General features: G+C 42.7%; 1 protein-coding gene across 5 annotated transcripts in view; it reads left to right on the top strand.

Annotated features, from left to right (window-relative positions):
* Positions 1-19864, top strand: part of DLC1 (DLC1 Rho GTPase activating protein) — a 337791-nt gene extending 317927 nt beyond the window's left edge. For 3 of the 5 annotated variants that reach the window (XM_069484934.1, XM_069484935.1, XM_069484936.1), the window contains 11 exons: positions 3210-3273; positions 4971-6394; positions 6986-7162; positions 9647-9806; positions 9910-10108; positions 11720-11933; positions 13369-13483; positions 14240-14458; positions 15098-15315; positions 16417-16590; positions 17289-19864. In XM_069484934.1, coding sequence (XP_069341035.1) covers positions 3210-3273; positions 4971-6394; positions 6986-7162; positions 9647-9806; positions 9910-10108; positions 11720-11933; positions 13369-13483; positions 14240-14458; positions 15098-15315; positions 16417-16590; positions 17289-17409 — 3085 coding nt within the window. In that variant the 3' untranslated portion in view covers positions 17410-19864. The remainder of the gene's footprint in view (positions 1-3209; positions 3274-4970; positions 6395-6985; positions 7163-9646; positions 9807-9909; positions 10109-11719; positions 11934-13368; positions 13484-14239; positions 14459-15097; positions 15316-16416; positions 16591-17288) is intronic. The other 2 variants (XM_069484938.1, XM_069484939.1) reach the window with 2 other exon arrangements.
* Positions 19865-21497: the final 1633 nt, after the last annotated feature.

Here is a 21497-nt window from a genome sequence, read left to right on the forward strand (position 1 = left end):
TATACCTCCTTCGATTGAGACGCAGGTCGGAGCTGATCTCTTAACATGTTCTACCTAGGGCAGAAGACACATAGACTTAATGGGTTTTTTTGAGAATGATGATGATACTGCTTTAAATATGAAGTTTGGTAATAACCAAAAGTTACAATTATGGGACTACAAGGTTTTTTGGATTTAAATTGCTAACCAACATTCTTACATTCATACTGTAAGGGATTTTGGGAGAGATTTCCTTGGAGAGATTGGCTTTGGCCCAGTCTTGCTAGCTTTGCGATATAATCCAACTCCAATGATAAGGCCAAGATTGCAAGGGAGTTACACGCAGTAGTCAAACTGGAGGAATGATTAGCTTGTCTTAAAGCATGCACAGATAATGTTAATTGTGAGCTGTAATCTACTACCAGGTTACCTCTTCTGAAATGCTTTTTGTCTTTCTGTAAGTTCTAAAAAATACTCCAAATTGCTACTTTCCTTTGGAATTAAAACTTCTAAATGCCTCCTGTAAACACGTCAAAGAATAATATAAATCAAGTGACAATCGTATAATGAAAAGTAGATTTCCACACTGTCATCTTCAGTATGCTCTCGGTTGTAAAACAGCCCTGGAAATGCCTAAGCCACGCAAAGCAGCCTACCTTGTAGTTGAGTTTAACTTTGTTATGATTTCTGGTCTGTTAAAAGGGAAGTGAGTAATTTTTTTAAAGCAATTGCACTAACTACAAGAAAAGATCTTTACAAATTGGAGCAGTTTTTATTTGTCAGGTCTTTTGGGGAAATTGGTCTTTTTTCCCCTGTTTTAATTTTGAATACAATGGGGCCTAGATCCTCTCCTCACCTGCTGTCCGTTTATCAGAGTGCTTGCAAAACTCTTGAAGCTTTGATAGCCCACCCTGGGCTCCCTCCCTCTTGGGAGCAGGGTCCAAGTTGCCCGGGAGATAAGAGGGACACATTCTTGTGGAGCTGAGCCTGGGCGGGTCCTCAGGGGGATAGGAATCGCCCAGGCTTCTGGACAGATGGGTTCTGATATCAGCACATCAGCCACTATTTGAGGAATCATACTGAGGATGTAAGTTGCTCTCATTTATTACGATCATTCGTATTTATTTTAGAAAGGAATGCAGAAGATAACTGAGTTTGAGTGCCAGAGCCACCACATTGTAATCCTGTGGCCTTGGACAATGTTTGTGACCTCTCTAAGCCCCCATTTTCTCACCTATAAAATGAAGGTAAATTGTAAAATCTATACCATAGCGTTGTGATGATGAAATCCTACATATGAAGTGCCTACCAAAGTGCCTGACTCTGAATGGGCCCCGATTTGTCTTGCTAGAACTATGATTTAATATCAGTTCTGTCTCTCTGTAAGTGAGGTCCCAGCAGTGGGCATTCTTTGGAAGTCCGAGGGGATAGAGGAAAACCACAGAAACCCCAGGGAATAACTCTGGGCTTCAGAATTACAATGCCATTAGTTTAGTGCTACCAACATAAAAAGATAATATGGACCTTTATAAAATTGGCCTCCTGGGTCTTTTTTTGTTTGACTCAAATCTAGAATTTGTGAAATTAAGCCCCTCCCCCACTGCATAGACCTACATGCCTAGTAAATTTGGTTATAAACACCACTCAACCAGTAAAGCCCAAATGAAGTCAAGTGGGTATTTGATTACAGCTTTGATTAATGGAACCCAGACCTAAACTAACTGTAACCATTCCGGATTCTTTAAATCTTAAAAACATTTGAGACCCAAAACACCGTTGGGTATAAGTCATTGAAGTAATTGATGCCCCTAAGAAAGAGACCTTATATCCACTCATTTTAAAGTCTGCAGACTTTTTTTGGTTATTTATTTTCATTCCCTCCCCATCAACAAGAGAGAATTTTTCTGAACATGGGTGCTCTGAGCTATCTCTGTTTATTCTATAAACAGGCTCCCGTATAATGTATGAAATCAAAGGCAGGCTTATCAGGCAGGCAAGAATACTTTCTATCCTGGTGCATCAAAGTTGCTAGACAAGCTGCAGGAACAGGATCAGGAAGATAAATCTTTGTGGAGGTCTCATGGTCAGTTTGAATTTGTGTGAATTAAATGCTCTTTCATAGGATACTATGAAAAGGTAAGAATTGCAATTTTAGGAAAAACTGGTGGGGATTTTTGTGATAGGAGACAGCAGTCAGCCACGTGACAGGTTCATTTGAAGAAGACCAAGTGATGATCATCAGGAAGATGTTGGAAAATTGGGGCCTGAAGGGCTGTCACTCACACTTTACATGCCATTTAGTCCAGCATGTTTAAAGAGTTTCTTTTTTCAGCTATTGCGTTGTTTCCTTGTGAGGGTTTTTTTTTTTTTTTTAAGTATTTCATTTTCAATGAAACTAAATTATTTCTCTAATTTTAAGTTGACATTACCATTTGGCAGGGATGAGAAAAGTATTCAAAGTTAAAATGTGACTCCTGTTCCAAAGAAGAATCTGATCTAAGTACTAATTTCTGAACTCAATAAGATTTTGATCCTTAAAATAAAAGTTACAGTATACAAAATTTTAAAATGATCATTTGTCCTCTTGCTGTGTGACTATATCAAATGTTACTCTGTCCTATACAGGAAGTTATAAAAATAATTGAATATTAGAGAGGGCTCCAATTTCCTTTGTGTACAAGAACACTGTAAAATATTAAAACAGACTGTCCAAGATTATTATTCATCAGAGATACCTAAGGCTTATTTTATTTTTTATTTTAATTTTGATTAGAGATAGAATACACTGCTTATTTTGCAGACCACTGTACTTCGTTCCTTGTTGCTGTTTCTGTGTCAACGAAAGGAGACACCATAGGCTTTTATTTCTTGGCACTGTGTGTGGAGCTCCCTGATGCTCAACATAAGGATTATTACAAGAATAATTGTTCTCAGTGAGAACAACTTGATGACAATTGTTTGTTCCACAAAGAATTAGAGACACCCGACAGTACCATAGCAGTGCACCATTTCACCATAAAATACTTCAAATTAAATTTACGTGAAAAATTTAAATATAAAGGTATTTTAAACTACTCACTTTTAAAGAAGTTTCTAATACTCTTCTAGATTACAGATATTAATGGGTTCAAAGAACTCATTAAATATGTTAATTGTTTGGAAAAAAATATTTATCCACCCATCAGTGAGTGGTTGCCTATCTTTGCTAATGTTATTTCTTTGCTCTGTAGGCGTCTAAATACTTTAAACAAATGTGCGGTGATGAAGCTAGAAATTAGTCCTCATCGGAAGAGAGTGAGTATATAAATTATATAGTAGGATTGGTGCAAAAGGGGCAAGCCAAAAACCAGATGATGTGTTTGTTTTGTAATAGGTTTTGTTTCTCAAACTCTTATTTTCTATTCTGCAAGTATGTGCATTTTTGATGTTATAATCTAGTCAAGTTTACCAAAGACCATATATATAGCCTTATGTAATTGAAGTCAATAGCTGCAGCTGGCCAATAAATTATTTTATGTACTGTTTTTGACCTGAGCAGATCATCTGTTATTTTGCCTAATAAACTCAATGCCTACTACATAGTAAAGAGATGAGGCTTAAGGAATCCCAGTGCATTTTTGCATCACTCCCTAGAGAAAATGAAGCTAAAGTTCTTTTCAACCCCTTCTGTCTTCCCAGATATAAATGACTGTGTTTCAAAACTGTAGAGATGAAAGGAAAGGCTGGCTGGTGGGATATTGAAGAATAAGAGATTGGGAGGGAGGAAAGGAGTTGGGGGAGGAGAGGACAGGAAATCCCACTCATTGTAGTCAAATGGTGGCACATAACTGAATTGGGTGGTATTTTCTTTTACATGTGAGTTGTGAGGACCTTTTATGAGATCTTAGGAGAAGAGGTGGGTGTAGTGCTGGGAGTGAATGTCTCAAATTAGAGTAAACAGGGATAAGTTTAGTCAAAGAACATATTTCTCTGACTGTTCAGAGTACGAATTTTAATTATCCTAGAATCCATGACCTGCAAAAAGTTGCCTTCTTGGGGAGTTAAACCTTTTAAACAAATGAACTGGAACCTCAGCACCCAATGAGCTGTGCAGAAGAGCCCTCCGAGTCAGCGTTTAATGCTCTCTACTCATCGTCCTGTGAAACTCGGGTCATAGGATATTTTCCACACCAGTGGGAAGGATATGTATCATACTGAATGGTGCCTTTTGATACCCTGCCAAAAAGGCCAAGATGCAATAGTCCATGTGACAGCACATCTTTGAGTCCTGCACATAAATCAGGCGTCATCAGCAAAGATGTTACTTGGCGTTTATGAATGTTATGTGCTGTCAGGGCCGGGTATTTGTGAAGCCTTGTTAAATGGCCTGGAGCAGGTCTGAGGTTGAAACTCCCCAGGACATTTGTGGCCTGGGATCTAGCCTCTGTGTCTGGTGCTGGGGGAGGGGGAGCGGGAATGAGGACCAGGTAAGAGGCTACAAAGAGGCTTTAGTGGGCAGAGCAGCGTGATGGCTCACCTCTTTCCATGTCCCCATTAGTCCAGTAGGAGAATTTTTAGAGTGGCTAGAGATTTAAGTTATCACTCTTCTTAGTGTTTGAAAACTACCTTTTTAATTGCAAAAGGAAATCTAAACACATGCTAACAACAGACAGCAAAACCGGAGGCCATCCAGAGGCAGTCCTACCGGTTGCTGACTCCAGTTCAAAATATTTTGCATGCCTGAAATTTTCACCCATCTCAGAGATTTCCTCTGTGAGCAATTAAAGAACAGCCTATGGATCCCAGGTTTCCATAAAATTACTCTTATTTAGCGTGCAACATTTGATCAGGCTTTCTCCTTTTAAATACATCTTTCTTACTAAAAAAATAAGAAAGTGTAAGGGAGGAATAGACCCTGGTGGCATGTTCTTAGCAGTCTGGTCCTTAGCACACGCCCGTTCCCTGCTGGCTGCCAGTCCCAGTGTGTCAGTGGCTTCTTTCTGTCTTTGCAGAGTGAAGATTCAGACGAGGATGAGCCTTGTGCCATAAGTGGCAAATGGACTTTCCAGAGGGACAGCAAGAGGTGGTCCCGGCTTGAAGAGTTTGATGTCTTTTCTCCAAAGCAGGATCCGATCCCCGGGTCCCCAGACGACTCCCACCCGAAGGATGGCGCGGGCCCCGGGGGCGTGCTGATGGACCTCAGCGAGCGCCAGGAGGTGTCCTCCGTCCGCAGCCTGAGCAGCACCAGCAGCCTCCCCAGCCACGCGCCCCCCAGCGAGGACACCGCAACCCCCCGGACTAACTCGGTCATCAGCGTCTGCTCCTCCAGCAACTTCGCAGGCAATGACGACTCTTTCTGCAGCCTGCCCTCTCCCAAGGAACTGTCCAGCTTCAGCTTTAGCATGAAAGGCCACGAGAAGAACACCAAGTCCAAGACGCGCAGCCTGCTGAAACGGATGGAGAGCTTGAAGCTCAAGGGCTCCCACCATGGCAAGCACAAGGCGCCTTCCAAGCTGGGCCTGGTCATCAGCGGGCCCATTCTGCACGAGGGGGTGGACGAGGACAAGCTGAAGCAGCTGAACTGCGTGGAGATCTCTGCCCTCAACGGCAACCGCATCAACGTCCCCATGGTACGAAAGAGGAGTGTCTCCAACTCCACGCAGACCAGCAGCAGCAGCAGCCAGTCTGAGACCAGCAGCGCAGTCAGCACGCCCAGCCCTGTCACCAGGACCCGGAGCCTCAGTGCCTGCAACAAGCGGGTGGGCATGTACTTAGAAGGCTTTGATCCCTTCAGTCAGTCAGCTTTTAACAACGTGGTGGAGCAGAACTTTAAAAACCGCGAGACCTACCCGGAGGACACCGTGTTCTACATCCCTGAAGATCACAAGCCTGGCACTTTCCCCAAGGCCCTCTCCAATGGCAGTTTCTCCCCCTCAGGGAATAACAGCTCTGTGAACTGGAGGACGGGAAGCTTCCATGGCCCCGGCCACATCAGCCTACGAAGGGAAAACAGCAGCGACAGCCCTAAGGAACTTAAGAGGCGCAATTCCTCGAGCTCCATAAGCAGCCGCCTCAGCATCTATGACAACGTGCCGGGCTCCATCCTCTATTCCAGCTCAGGTGACCTGGCCGACCTGGAAAATGAGGACATCTTCCCTGAGCTGGATGACATCCTCTACCACGTGAAAGGAATGCAGCGGATAGTCAATCAGTGGTCAGAGAAGTTCTCAGATGAGGGCGACTCCGACTCGGCCCTGGACTCAGTCTCTCCGTGCCCGTCCTCGCCAAAGCAGATACACCTGGATGTGGACAATGATCGGGCCACACCCAGTGACCTGGACAGCACCGGCAACTCCCTGAACGAACCTGAAGAGCCCTCCGACATCCCAGAAAGAAGGGATTCTGGGGTTGGGGCCTCCTTGACCAGGTCCAATAGGTAAGAGCTTTTCTCCTCTCTCCAGACTGGGGAGAGGGGATGAGAAAGAAACTTCTTCCGCTTGTTCTGTGGGGAGAAATGAGCTTAAGTTTGGCATTCATAGCCTTGTAAATTACTAAGGAAGGTGTCAGACCAGGAAACGCCAACATTCAAAAAGAGTGGGTATTATTGCAAGGGTATAGAGTTCCAGATGGGGAAGGGGAAAAGAATTCTGGAGAAGGATGGTGGTGATGGTTGCACAACAGCGTGAATGGACTTCATGCCACTCAACTGTACACTTAAAAATGGTTAAAATGAAAGCTGGGCGTGGTAGTGTGCACCTGCGGTCCCTACTCCGGAGGCTGAGGCAGGAGGATCGCTAGAGCCCACAAGCTCTAGGCAGCAGTGAACTACGATCGTGCCACTGCACTCCAGCCTGGGCTACAGAGACCTTGTCTCCAAAAAAAGGTTAAAATGGTAAATTTTATGTTATATGTACAGTGGGGGAAAAAAGAATGGGATAGAAATTGAGTCCTCTCAGTTCCTAAGATGCCAGCAAGCAGCCCATTGCTGATTTTGTGTCACTCACTGTCCTCTACTCTTCTGTCGCAGGCACAGACTGAGATGGCACAGTTTCCAGAGCTCTCATCGACCGAGCCTAAACTCTGTATCCCTGCAGATTAACTGCCAGTCTGTGGCCCAGATGAACCTGCTGCAGAAATACTCGCTCCTAAAGTTAACGTCCCTGCTGGAAAAATACACACCTTCTAACAAGCATGGTTTTAGCTGGTGAGAGTTTAAACTGTCATTGAAAGTGATATTTTCAGTCAACTCCTTGAGGCTGTCCCCACACTAGCATATGACAGTTCTGTCCTTGATGAATATCTTTAGTCTGTCATCCCGCTGCAATCAGTCTCTGCATTCCTGAGGTCACATTTGACACTGCTAAAGCCAGGGCAGTGTTAGGGAATTATCAGCATGGGTTGGCTGATTGATTTTTCAGTTTTCTGAGTGACAAATTGCCAGTTGATGGGATAAGAGGATAAGAGTGCATTACTCTTACATCACGTGGTGTAGGGACCTTCTTCCCAGTGGTAGAAATAACCCACTTTAGGTAAATATAGGCACAATATCAGATCATATTTATGGAAGAAAGGAAAGAAAAATGTTCAGATGTTATGAGGCCATCTTTGAAATGCTTGATTTACAACACCTGGCCTTATTCCCTTATTCACGCATGTTTTGAGAAATCATTTTGGATGTATTTGCAACATCACTCAAAAATCTACCTGTGCAAAAGAGTTGAAGTTATGTTTTTTCCCCAGCAAAGACACAAACAGAGAATAATAAATTTAAGGAATTCACTACACTAAGATACTGACTAAAATATAAATAAAGATGAAGTGTATTAGATGAATTATTCATAATTACTTTTAAAAATATAGCCCTCAGTGTATAGTATGAGACATAGAATGTTAGGCTGGCTGGGTCGTGGATGTGGCCCAATCGGTGCACATCTTAATTGTTCTGCTATCTGTACGAAGCAGAGAAATGTCTTTAGGTTGACATCTCTGTACATTTCACAGTGTCAGCCCAGTAGCCTTAAGTCTTTTCAGTAATCTGAGTCTTTATTGCCCAGTTGCACAACTGCTGCGTTTTATACAAATGGAGAAAGCAGCCCATTGCATCAGTAGTGCTCTGCGTCAAACCCAAGTTGCTTGAGAGAGTCGGCGAAGCAATGTAACTGTTCCTTCTCTCCCCAGCTCCTCCTATCCTTGGGACCCATAGTGAGTTTAACTTCAGCATCAAAGCACCTCCTGTTCAAAGGCTGTTATTATGTGAGCCTTGCTAAATACAGAAGTTGTTTGTTCTGAATGACAGAAATAAGTATTGACCGGTTTATCCTCACATGCTTCAGATTCTCGGCAGGGATCGTAATGTGTTCTTTCCACATTCCGCCGCTGGGCTTTTCTCCCCCGACAAAGCGAGTATTATGCACACTTATAGCCGTGCTGCCATATACTTAACTGTATGGAAATACAAGCGGGGCTCTGCTTTTTGCTGTATACCTTTGCTAGAGCTATAAACAGCAACGTGTCGTGGCCGTTGGTAAGTGCTCCAAAGTCAAAGCGGTCGGTCTTCTGCAGAGCTCCTCTGGGCTTGGAGTAATATTTTCCCTGCTGGCTATTTAAAACTACATATTTTAGATTCTCATTTCTGAATCTCCCACCCCCTTCCCACCAAACCCGCAAGCATCTAAAAGTCCATAATACTTCTTGAGTTCTGGTCAGTTTTTCCAGTGAGTGTAAACCAAATGGAAAAGCCTCGCACTGTGGGATCCGTGGAGTAGGGACAACTTCTGCGCAGAGTTCTTTTCCTGTTTGGCCTTGCCCTTTCTTGTCCCGTTCAGAGAGGTCATTTGTAGAGCTGAAATTTCTGCTTGACAGCCTTAAACGCATGACATCAGTTTCCTGCTGTTGCACATACTGCTGGGTCTGGGGGTGGAGGGCCGACCTGGTTTCAGGCTTCTAGGGAGGCTGGGATAGACTCACAAAACCGCCATTGTTCCTTTCCCATCTTCCTTTAGAAACCTGAAGATGTTGTATTCTCCAGGGACATCAGGAGGAGAATTTATTTTGACTTCGGATCATTCACTGTTGAACTCTGAAGTCAGTTCTCGTGTTAGACCAACATTGTGTGTTTGTCCTTTTGTCACCCAGTGTTACCTGAACCTTGTTACCTTAAATGCTTTAGAGCTTATCAAGAACTCAGAAGAGATTCTTATCCTTTTTCAAGACAAATAGGAACTTGTTCTTCACACTCTATCAGAAGCACATAATTAGGTGTATTAGAAGCACGTATTATATGTTGATTTCTGCCACTTTGTGAGGAAGCCCTTCAATTCCATTAAGGTCGTGGACCCCAGTTCCCAAGGTTAACAGTAGAAGGACAACCCCAACCAAGGAAATGTGAGTGGGCCTCACACCCCAAGTCTTAGAAGATCTGGAACAGCACTGTCCAACAGAACCATCTTTGCTGGTGGGAATGTTCTGTATTTGCACAGGCCAATACAGTAGCTAGCTACTGGGAGCCCTTGAGATGTGTCTGGTACAACTGAGGAACTGAATTTGTCATTTTGATTAATTTCAACGTAAACATCCACAGACTTAGCACAGCTCTAGAGCCCACAGGGTTTACCTGCAGAGATAAGACAAGTGTAGAGGGACCAGTAAACCTATCTCTCCCGCTCCCCCCACCGTGCTCTTTAAACAGGGCTGTGCCCAAGTTCATGAAAAGGATCAAGGTTCCAGACTACAAGGACCGGAATGTGTTTGGGGTCCCTCTGACGGTCAACGTGCAGCGCACAGGACAGCCCCTGCCGCAGAGCATTCAGCAGGCTATGCGCTACCTCCGGAACCATTGTTTGGATCAGGTGAGAGCCACTGCCTGCGGGTGCCAGGAACTCAGGGGAGCTCAGGTGCGAGCTGCTGCTTCCGTCTCAATGTTCCTGACACTTAATGTTTTTCTTCCAACAGGTTGGGCTCTTCAGAAAATCGGGGGTCAAATCCCGGATTCAGGCTCTGCGCCAGATGAACGAAGGTGCCATAGACTGTGTCAACTACGAAGGACAGTCTGCTTACGACGTGGCAGACATGCTGAAGCAGTATTTTCGAGATCTTCCTGAGCCACTCATGACAAACAAACTCTCGGAAACCTTTCTGCAGATCTATCAATGTGAGTGCTCTTTGATCTTAGGGTTGTTGGTGTTGGTGTTGGGAGAAAGTGGAAACAACTGATGCTTGGGTCCCTTTTGATGTTGTTCTTGTGACAAGAGGACCCGCATGGTGACCTCTTGGAAACACATGTCATTGATTTCTTCCTTGCCTCCTCATTTGTGGAGCAGGTAGTCAGTTCTGTGTGCTTATTGAATGATGGGAAACTAAATTTCCCAGTCTGTAATGACTGAAGCAACTGTACATTTTTACATCCTGATCCAGTTTGTTCTTTCATTTGCTTCTAGAACACTGTTATGTAAGATGCTCAGATAAAGATCAGATACCAAGATCTCTGTCTCTCCGCCTCGTCTGCAGAAATTTCAGTTGCTTCACAATCTCTCTCTAGCATGGTTGTTGTATTTAAAATTTCACAGGTGTCTGTGTGTTTTATCTTGCTGTAAAATGAATAAATAATCTTTTTCTGTTACTCATCTCAGTCTCTGCCAGAAATACTTGGGAAAACAATACCCATACCCTTCTCACTTTTATGTAAAGCTTAAAGCAAACAGTTGTCTAAATTAATGATCAAGATCAGGATTGTAGCTTTTACAGCCTTGTGTTTTTCTTGGCTCACTGCGGTATTACAGCAATGCAGTTTAAAAGCAGCCTCTCTTAGTGTTCAAATTGTCTTTAGAACCGGCGCATTGGACTTTATTTTATGAGAAATGGAGCTGGTCTGGATTATTTCATTAGTTGTTTCATCCTTTCATATTTTATGAAAACACAGGTCACATTTTCCCAGCCAAGGTATTTGTTATGTACTGTAACCATGGAGCTGTTTAACCAGTGTGTCCTATGGAGCTGCATTTGAGTGACGTGATTTTTCCACTACATGCTTTTTAAAAGATTTTTCTAGTAAAGGAGACCTGAAGGTTGAATTTAGCATTTTCTACATGGGAATTATTGTATGGGTTTACTTGCATTTTTATATATTTGCATATCTATATGCATTTTTAACAGCCTCTCAGTATGTCTGCCAAAACTTAAGAAATCACTAGTTAAGTGTATCTATTGTTTAATGTGACTGAATATTTTAGCAACTAACTTTGCCCATTTAAAGAATGAGCAAATCAGTTAAACTTAGGAAAGTCCTCAAAGATACTGAACATATTATAGTCAAGGCAAAGAAATCTCAGTTCTTATCCTCTGACATGTGTCGCAAATAAGGTTTTCCACTGACACTAAACAAAAGCATAAAGTCTATAATGTTTTCAGTAATTGAGATTGGTAAACTAGCAATTTTTAAAAAGTGCTTAGGAAAGAAAAAACTGCTTTGTAAACTAAAAGAACAGGCATCCTCTGGAGCTAAACTCTGAGGTGGATTTAGGAGTGTTTTGGTATTGTGGGTGTTTAAAATTTTTTAACTCCTCCAAGAGGCAGGAAATACTTGAGGGCAGTAGCGCCGGTGGCAATTCATAATTTTTTCCGCACTACCCTCTAGTACATTCTCTGCAAGTGCTTGTTCAGTACTGGGCGGAGCTATTTGATGCCAATATTTGCTTTGGGACATTTCCTTGCAATGTGCGTGGAAAATCACCACGTTGATGGGAGAAATGCTGGTATCGTGCAGATGTACCCAAGGACCAGCGCCTGCAGGCCATCAAGGCGGCCGTAATGCTCCTGCCTGACGACAACCGGGAGGTTCTCCAGACCCTTCTTTATTTCTTGAGCGATGTCACAGCGGCTGTAAAAGAAAACCAGATGACTCCAACCAACCTGGCCGTGTGCTTAGCGCCTTCCCTCTTCCACCTCAACACCCTGAAGAGAGAGAATTCCTCCCCAAGGTACGGGCTGGATGGGAGGTGCACGCATGGGCTCTGTTCCTCAGACCGAGGCCTGTCGCTGTGTTTTTGTTGGATTCTTACCTGAACCAAGCAAAAATGAGTTAGACCACCTTCGTGCACAGCCCACACACCTCCACAGCACACAGCCTCTTCTCCTTTCAGCCCTGGGGCTGTGACTTTCTAGACAATCTGATAACAACCTGATCGTGAGAGAGTGAGCTTTGGATTCCTGCTCTGCCTGGCAAGTGTTTGCTCTGGAGGCAGGTCTCATGGTGTCATCATACTTTGTGCCAGCAAAGAAGCATGCAGGTTTACTGGCCTAAAAACTGGATGGAAAATAAGATTCCTACCACCTTGGCCTCTGTGTGGGCAAGAAAGCCAAACTTTTGGCCTGTGCTGGAAGTTGAAAGGAAATAGCCTAAAAGAACTAAGAATAACGTTGAGCCTCAGAAGTTGATTCTGTTCAGGATCTGGCCGAAACCAGTTGTTTGCAAAATTTCTGCCTCGAACACATGTATACGAGATGGAGGTGGCTGTGGAAAAAGTTGAGGAATCTTGAAAAATAATGAAGGCTGATACTTGCTGGGCACTTATTCTGGGTCAGGCACAGAATGGTCCCTTTCCATTTTTTATATCATTTAATCCTCATGACAGTCACAGGAGTTGAAGGGCCTGTGAGCATCTGTTTGACAAATGAGGAAGGGGAGGCTTAGGGAAGTCAGTTGAGTAAGCAGCTTGCCCACGTCTGGCCGGAAGAGATGGACTTAACCCACCCAGACTAAATCCATCCTTTTCCTCAGCTCTAAAGGAGCTTGAAAACTATTTCTTAGCTAGAGCCACAGAGGCCTACTTGGGCTAGTTGAAGTCAGCTTTGCTTCTGAAAGCCGTACAGTGCTTAAATACCCTTTTAACTAGTTCGAAAAGCTTACTGGGGCATTGCAGCTGCAATGGGATAGAGAACTAGAGAGAAGCAGAAGAGAGAGATCAGATAAGATTAAGACAAAAGGCCTAAGAAACAATAGATGTGTCCCTCACCTCTGGGAGGTGATCCTGTGTATTTAAACAGGTAAGAATAGGGACACCCTTTCCCCAAGTTCCAGTGACTCCTGCCTCATGCCCTTCAAAAGCTGCCTCTCTCCACCATGCATATGTAGACCTTACAAGCTGCCCTATTTAAAATAGAAACCTATTGAACAAAAGTGGCTTTAAATCACTTGGGATTTAATGCTGTCTCTTTAATATTGTCCTGCGTGTTGTTGATAAAACTCTGAGAATCACAGGTGACCAAAGTCAAAGCTCTCCTGAACTAGTTAACAAGTAGCTTCCAGTAAAATTTTTTTTTTTTTCCTCTCTCCTTTGGCTTTTTTTGGATAATACATTGATTGAAAGTATATAAATATTTAAATCCTTCCCTTCCTGTATTTCTTCTACCTAGGGTAATGCAAAGAAAACAGAGTTTGGGCAAACCAGATCAGAAAGATTTGAATGAAAACCTGGCTGCCACTCAGGGGCTGGCCCACATGATTGCCGAGTGCAAGAAGCTTTTCCAGGTAAGGAGTTGGGAAAGTTGGCTCCTTTGTAAAGGATAACGTGATTAGGTACAAAATCCTAGGCTTGATACTTGATCACTGCTGGAGATTATATACGTAGCCTGAAAATGTCTTACTTATACATTATAATGTATAAGCTTGTTAGAGTCAATGCTTAATGAAATTGCCCACCTGCGGGATACTCCTTTAAAAGCAACAAATTGCCTTGATCAATGTAACTTAGTCCCCTATTCTAACTTTCCAAAGTTACACAGGAATAACCTTTTTTTTGAGACAGAGTCTCTCTCTGTTGCCCAGGCTAGATTGCCTTGGTGTCAGCCTAGCTCACAGCAACCTCAAACTCCTGGGCTCAAGCAATCCTCCTGCCTCAGCCTCCTTAGTAGCTGGGACTACAAGCGCACGCCACATGCCTGGCTAATTTTTTTCTGTCTTCAGTAGAGATGGGGTCTCACTCTTTCTCAGGCTGGTCTTGAACTCCTGAGCTCAAGCAGTCCTCCCACCTCAGCCTCCCAGAGTGCTAGGATTACAGGTGTGAGGCACCGCGCCCAGCTAAGAAATAAGCTTTTTAGATACATTTATGGAGGTGATCTGTTTATAACCTTGTGTTACCACATGAGTCGGCAGGGATCCCCCGCCATCTGTGGGAAGATGCCTGTACTGCCTTGAGCATCCAGGCCATTGTTTCTGCCCTGCCTATTCCTCTGATGATGCAGACGAATGGACTCACCTCCTTTTTGTCCCTCATGTTCCACACAGGTTCCTGAGGAAATGAGCCGCTGTCGTAATTCCTATACCGAACAGGAGCTGAAGCCCCTCACCCTGGAAGCCCTGAGCCGCCTGGGTAATGCTGAATCCACTGACTACCAGCACTTCCTCCAGGACTGTGTGGACGGCCTGTTCAAAGAGGTCAAAGAGAAGTTTAAAGGCTGGGTCAGCTACTCGACTTCGGAGCAGGCCGAGCTGTCCTATAAGAAGGTAAATCATCTTCTCCCTCTTGTCGGCCACTCAAGTTCTAGAGATCAGGACTCAGATTCCTCAGAGGTGAGACCCCTTGGCCAGCCATAATCCCATGGGGACCTGTAGCCCAGACCCTGGCAGCGCTGGGCAGCCAGCTGGTTCAGGTTCGCCAGGTAAGAGTGGAAACCAGTCAAATGAGGAATAATACTCACCTGGTGTGACACTTGGAAGAGGATTTCAAACTATTTCTAATGAAATCCTTTGGTTCCACAGAATCACACTCGAGTTCTGCAAATGTTTTACTCCTGGTGTTGAGTTTTGGGTATTTTATGACATGCTCAGTAGGAGGTATTTGTTGATACTTTCTCTATCACCTTGAAAATAAAGCAGGCTTTGGGGTGCAAATGGATAATCTTACTTTGTTACATTCTCTCTGATACAGGTCTGAGAAAAACAAATGTAATCATCTTGACTAGAACTGACAACAGAATTATTCACTTTCTGACTTGCTCTTGAATATATTTCGGGACAGCAGCCTATTAAAGTCATAGATTGATTAGCCTTTGACATTTGACCTGGTCTCCAACTAACAATTTGCCCTCGAAGTCTAGGCGTGAATGGGTTGTCTTAGCACTGAAAAATACACCCTCTTTCCAGGTGAGTGAAGGACCCCCACTAAGGCTCTGGAGGTCAACCATCGAAGTACCTGCTGTGCCTGAGGAAATCTTAAAGCGCCTACTTAAAGAACAGCACCTCTGGGATGTAGACCTGTTGGATTCAAAAGTGATCGAGATCCTGGACAGCCAGACTGAAATTTACCAGTTCGTCCAGAACAGCATGGCGCCCCACCCTGCTCGGGACTACGTAGTTTTGAGGTGAGAGCTTCCAGATTGTTTACTGTGGCCAGGATAACTCGGTATCAGCGCCAAGCCTGGATGTCACTGAATCTTACAATATGGTAAAATCATTTAAAGTAGAACATATGCCTCCAGAAAAAGAGCGAACCTTTCCAAATATGGGAAATACATCTATGTTTATTCCAGCAGTATGTTCCTCCCTGAGAATGGATTGAACTCTTTTGGAACTTATCTCAGAAAGAGAGGCCCATACAAATGAATATGCTCATTGGTCACAGATTTTTGCCCCTTTTAGGGTAGATTTTTCTAGTTAGAAACAGCTAGTGAATGAATAAGCCAGGAAATAACATTTGAGTCCCAAGGGAGATGTGGTTATGGCTGATTTATATGTAATTTGGAAGTTCTCTGGAGACATTATTGAAAGAGGAATTCCAAAAATCTTGGAGGCAATGTCACGATGAGAGCCCAGAACTTTTCAGACAAGCAGTGCTCCTTTTGGGTGTCCATGTTCTAAGACATTTGTGAAATATAAAAATGGTTTTAAGCTCCACTTCAATTGGGTTCTGTTTTCAAGGAGGAGATTATCTGAGGACAAACACCCCCTATAGAAGTGGTTTTGTACGGGGTTTCTTATTCAGGAGTCTTTGGAGAATAGTATCTTAGTCTGTTCTGTGTTGCTCTAGGAGAATAGCACAGACTGGGTATTTTATAATGAATGGAAATATATTTGGCTCATGGTTCTGGAGGCTGCCAAGGCCAAGATCGAGGGGCCACATCTGGGGAGTACCCTTTTGCTGTGTCATCCCCATGGCAGAAAGGCAAAGAAGGCAAGAAAGAGCAAAAGAACGAACTTGAAGCCTTAAGCCCTTTTGTAATCACCATTAATCTACCTTGCATTAGGCCCCGCCTCCCAACATCGAGGATTAAAGTTCCAGCACATGCTTTTTGGGGAACATACACTATAGCAAATTTAGAAGGTGCCATTTACCCAGGCTTGGGTCACACAGCCCGAACACTGAGCCTGGCCCCTCAGCTGTCTCCCCTAAGAGTGAAGCACCTTTTTAAACTTGGCTTCTAGGAAAATACCATTTGCCCCCCCATCTGTTTTTGTCTCTACAGAACCTGGAGGACTAATTTACCCAAGGGAGCGTGTGCACTTTTACTCACCTCCGTGGATCATGACCGGGCGCCTGTGGTGGGTGTGAGGGTTAATGTGCTCTTGTCCAGGTATTTGATCGAACCCTGCGGGCCAGGAAAATCCAAACTCACCTATATATGCAGAGCTGATTTAAGGTACGTTCGGATTCTGATTTTTTGACACAGCGTGAGGGCCCTGAAGAAGATTCAGGCTTTTGGTCTGATGTAAAGAATGTCTTTAGGCCGGGCGCGGTGGCTCACGCCGGTAATCCTAGCACCCTGGGAGGCCGAGGCGGATGGATGGCTCGAGGTCAGGAGTTTGAGACCAGCCTCAGCAAGAGCAAGACCCCGTCTCTACTAAAAGTAGAAAGAAATTATCTGGCCAACTAAAATATATATAGAAAAAATTAGCCGGGCATGGTGGCGCATGCCTGTAGTCCTAGCTACTCAGGCAGCTAAGGCAATAGGATTGCTTAAGCCCAGGAGTTTGAGGTTGCTGTGAGCTAGGCTGATGCCACGGCACTCACTGTAGCCCGGGCAACAGAGCGAGACTCTGTCTCAAAAAAAAAAAAAGAATGTCTTTAATTGACTACATCCTTGTTGGTTACTTCATGAAGAGTGGTGCTCATAAAGTCGCATCTTAGTGTGCTTTAGTCTTTTGTGTACCACTTCCTAATTTGAATCCCTTAGAAAAAGGTGCTACAAAAGCAATGCAAATATGGTAGTTCTGCCACGAATTGAAAGCCACAGGAAATGATAGATTTTATGCATTTGACCTAGCAAGCAGATGTTTCTCATTTTATTTCAGTGCTTTCTAACTTAAATAATTCATCTGCTTTTCCTTTCTGCTACAGGGGCCACATGCCAGAGTGGTACACAAAATCTTTTGGACATTTGTGTGCAGCTGAGGTTGTAAAAATCCGGGACTCCTTCACCAACCAGAACACTGAAACCAAAGACACCAAATCTAGGTGATTACTGAAGCAAACCAACTGTGTCCACCATCCGGGTGTTCATTTGTAGGACCTTGCCCCAGTCCCTGGAAGAATGGGTTCCGTGTCTGATCCTCAAAGAAAACTACAAGTTGGAGTGTAGGAATTGACTATAGCAATTTGATACATTTTTAAAGCTGCTTCCTGATTGTTTAAGGTCTATATTAATAGACCTTGACTGGAATATATAAGACTGTGCAAAAAAAAAATGTATTTGTATTCTTATTCAGATTGCTTCTGAGAAGCAAGACTCTAAATACATTACAGAAGATAATGAAGATACTTTGTTCTCTTGTGATATCGGTGTATGTGTACCTGTGTCATTTTATTCACAGTGTGTTGAGGGACTGGTGTATCCACTGGAATAGTTGGTACTCTTTGACATGTTTTCTCATGGAGATGAGCAGAGAAAGGTTTGCACAGAGGAGTGTGAATGTGTGTTTGTTGCTGGTTGAATGGCATAGATGTATAAGTTGGGATGCAGTGTCTGGCACACTGAGACGCCTCCAAGAAGGATATTGATGCATCGGGTTCAGTTTAACCTGGAATATCTGACTACCCATGAATCCATCAGAAAGGGAGCCTAACACCCTTGTCCATTTATTGGGTTTTTTCACCCAAGTTACTAAGCATATTTCTTCTCCAACTTCTGTACTTGAATTCTTACTCTGATATCCATTTCAAATGTGTTGTGTTTTGGGGTTTTTTTGTTTGTTTGTTTGTTTGGTTTTTTTTTGGTACCTGATTGCAAATAGTGATACAGTTTTAACCAGCAGAGATTAGTTCAAGGATGAACCCCTAGTCCCAGCCTTACTGGCTCCAAAGCGTAAATTTCATTTTGTTTTTAAGCAGAGGTATAAAAACTGAGCATTCTAACATTTACTCCTGAATCAAGCATCAGAATGTTTTCCCTGTTAGAATTCTTTGCATTTTTGTGTTTATAACAAAGTTTCTTAAGACTCTATGTATGGGAACATAGGAAACTATGTATGTCCCAAGGAAATCCCTGTAAATTTAACCCAGCTACAAAAGCTCTTTTGTTTTTTTGATGGTCATTCTTAATGCATTCCTGAAAGCTGCATGTGTTTATTAATTGGGTTTGTTCTTATCAGCAAATAGGTTTTCTGGTTTTATGACTTTTTGCTTTATTTTGGTTTTCCTACATTTCTTTTTCTTTTCCTTTTAGAATGCCTTTGAAATATATTTTAGTGGTAATGGAAAACAGTAATCATAGTAAAACACCAGAAAAACAAAAATAGCAAATTATTTTTTAGAAGGGTGGTCTTTATTCAGGTTTTACTGTAGTGGTAAAGATTGACTCAAGAGACAGTATTAGTAAATTTATTTTGTATGGATCAAAAGTGAATAATGTATGAATGAGAGTTGTAAGAAGGATTTTTATTTTGTTATAATTTAGTTACCATTGTCAGTGTTATATCAGAGGTTTTTTTGAAGAATTTCACAGGGGGTCAGATGAGAGTTTTAAAATTTGAGTATTTTGGATATCCGTGTTCCTCATGAAGATATACTTGTATATTCCATTTTGATGGCTTCCAGATTTGTAAGATTGTATGTTGTATATACCAATTCTATTAAGAAACGTGCACATGTCCACTGTGCTTTCAAACATAGATAAAGCATGATAAAGATTATTATTTAAAATATACTTGTATTTATACCTCAGATATTCTTTTGGGTTTTGTACCTCAAGGCTTCGTGTTTTTTTTTTCCCTATTGTAAATACACTTTACGTGAATACAGTCTAAATGAAAAAACAAATAAGTAAAAGGAAGAGGTTTATAACTTTCTCTATATCTGTACAGAATATAATCAATAAGTGCACTATTAAATGTTTAAAGTAAGGGAAAAGTCTGGCCTGCTTTCCTTTTGCATTTCACCCCCACCCTTAAAACCACAGATTGCAAAGCAAAGCATTCTAGCATCACCTAAAACCAAGAGATAGATTTGCTGAAGGAAAAGTTGGACTGCAAATCATTCCAAGGCCAAACTGCAACTGAGCCACTCACTCACAAACAGGAAACCCTGGTGAAGGTTCAGGAAGCGTTGGAGACTCCCTCCAAACAAAGGTCCAGTTAGGAAATAGTGGCTGAGAAAGTTAGAATAGGCAACAGCAACTGAAAGATGCACATAAGCAAAGTCAAGGGTCACCGGTTGATCCCACAAAAGGTCTCTTTCCCATTGTTTAGCTTCCCTGTTGAAAAGATTCCTTCTGTGTTTGAAAAGAGAAAAATTCGAAGGATAAGAACATTTTCAAGAACTTTGCTAAGGTCGCTTAATACAGTATCACCACGGCATATTTGTGTGACTAATTGCCTAGATTGTAAGCTCTCTGAGAGCAGGGCTCTTCGCCACACAACTTTATAATCCCCTACAGTGGCTTTCAGTATTTTGTACTTGTAGGCACCTAATAAATTTATTATTTGCTCAATTGAAGTGGCTGCATTAGCTTCTGTTATTTCAAAGAGAAGAGAACTAGGGTTCTATTGTTCTGAAACTCACTTTCACTCATTGCTGCCCACTTTGACATTGCAGAGATTAGAAATTATTAAACCTATCAGGATCTTAAAAAGTTTAAAATGAAAAAGATGACATAAATTGTTAAACCTAGTGGAATCTTAAATTTAAACTGACAAAAGATGATAGATACTATACATAGATACTATGGCTACTGATTCTAAAATGAAGAGTTCTTTGTAATGAAATTTTAACCAATCACATGTCTTACATACAATGTGATGTCCATTTCAGAAGAGCTTTTATTACAACAAATATTTACTCTGGGCATAGGAAGGGGGGGAAAACCCAACCCCACTATAATATTTTTAAAAGACGCACACACCAAAGACTTTTTTTTATTTGACTCTTGCTCCAGACCTGGTTTGTTCAGAGCTATATAAAGTAAAGATGAAAATGTGTTTAAGCCGGCCGGGCGCGGTGGCTCACGCCTGTAATCCTAGCACTCTGGGAGGCCGAGGCGGGCGGATAGTTTGAGCTCAGGAGTTCAAGACCAACCTGAGCAAGAGCGAGACCCTGTCTCTACCAAAAAAATAGAAAGAAATGATCTGGACAGCTAAAAATATATAGAAAAAATTAGCCAGGCATGGTGGTGCATGCCTGTAGTCCCAGCTACTCGGGAGGCTAAGGCAGAAGGATTGCTTGAGCCCAGGAGTTTGAGGTTGCTGTGAGCTAGGCTGACGCCACGGCACTCACTCTAGCCCGGGCAACAAAGCGAGACTCTGTCTCCAAAGGAAAAAAAAAAGCGTTAAGCCTGAATACCTACTACTTTGGTTGTCTGAAGAGCTCTGGAGTGGTAAGTTACCAGTAGGTCACAAAAGGCTACCAGGATGGAGTAGCCGCTCTCACGATGAGTTTAGATTGTTTCTGTCACACCACCTGCCATTTGGTTATTCAATTCATTTAGTCAGTTATTCACCACCAACTATGTACTTCATACTGAAGACAGAAATGTGAGCAAGGCTGCCACCACCCTGCCCTCTGCAGATACTAAGATAAAAATGATAATGCCATGGGGGTGGGGGGGGCAGCAGGACAGTTTCTTAGGGACTCAGAACGGGAAGCTCAGGTCTTACCTGAACAAAACTCAAGGTAATTGTTCTATGTACTCAAAGCAGCCTACATACCAGTGTATAGATGGAGTAAGTTGGAAAAAGCTAACAAAATTAAATGATTTCTTAAAAGATTTTTTTTCAGAGCTGTAGAGACAAGTGAAATTTTTGAAAAGTAAAATCTGTAGAAAAATTTAGGAGCATAATGATCCAAAATTGGTGCTTTCCAACATTGCTAGTTAGAGAAGTGTAGAGAAAGGTTATGGAGGTGTGTGGGATTTTATAGTGACATTCATGTGTCTTTATAGCACTGTTATTCGCTTTTCATATCCCTATTTAAGCTTCACAAACACCCCCACGAACCAGAGGCATTCCGCATTCTCACCATTCTGTCTTCAGAATATGGCTTAGAGGGTTAGTGACAAATTAAAGTCCCCGGACCCAGAAGAGCCAGAGCTCTGATTTCAGCTCAGATCCAGTACCC

Source organism: Eulemur rufifrons, chromosome 12, assembly GCF_041146395.1.
Source record: "Eulemur rufifrons isolate Redbay chromosome 12, OSU_ERuf_1, whole genome shotgun sequence".
NCBI classification, from domain to species: Eukaryota; Metazoa; Chordata; class Mammalia; order Primates; family Lemuridae; genus Eulemur; species Eulemur rufifrons.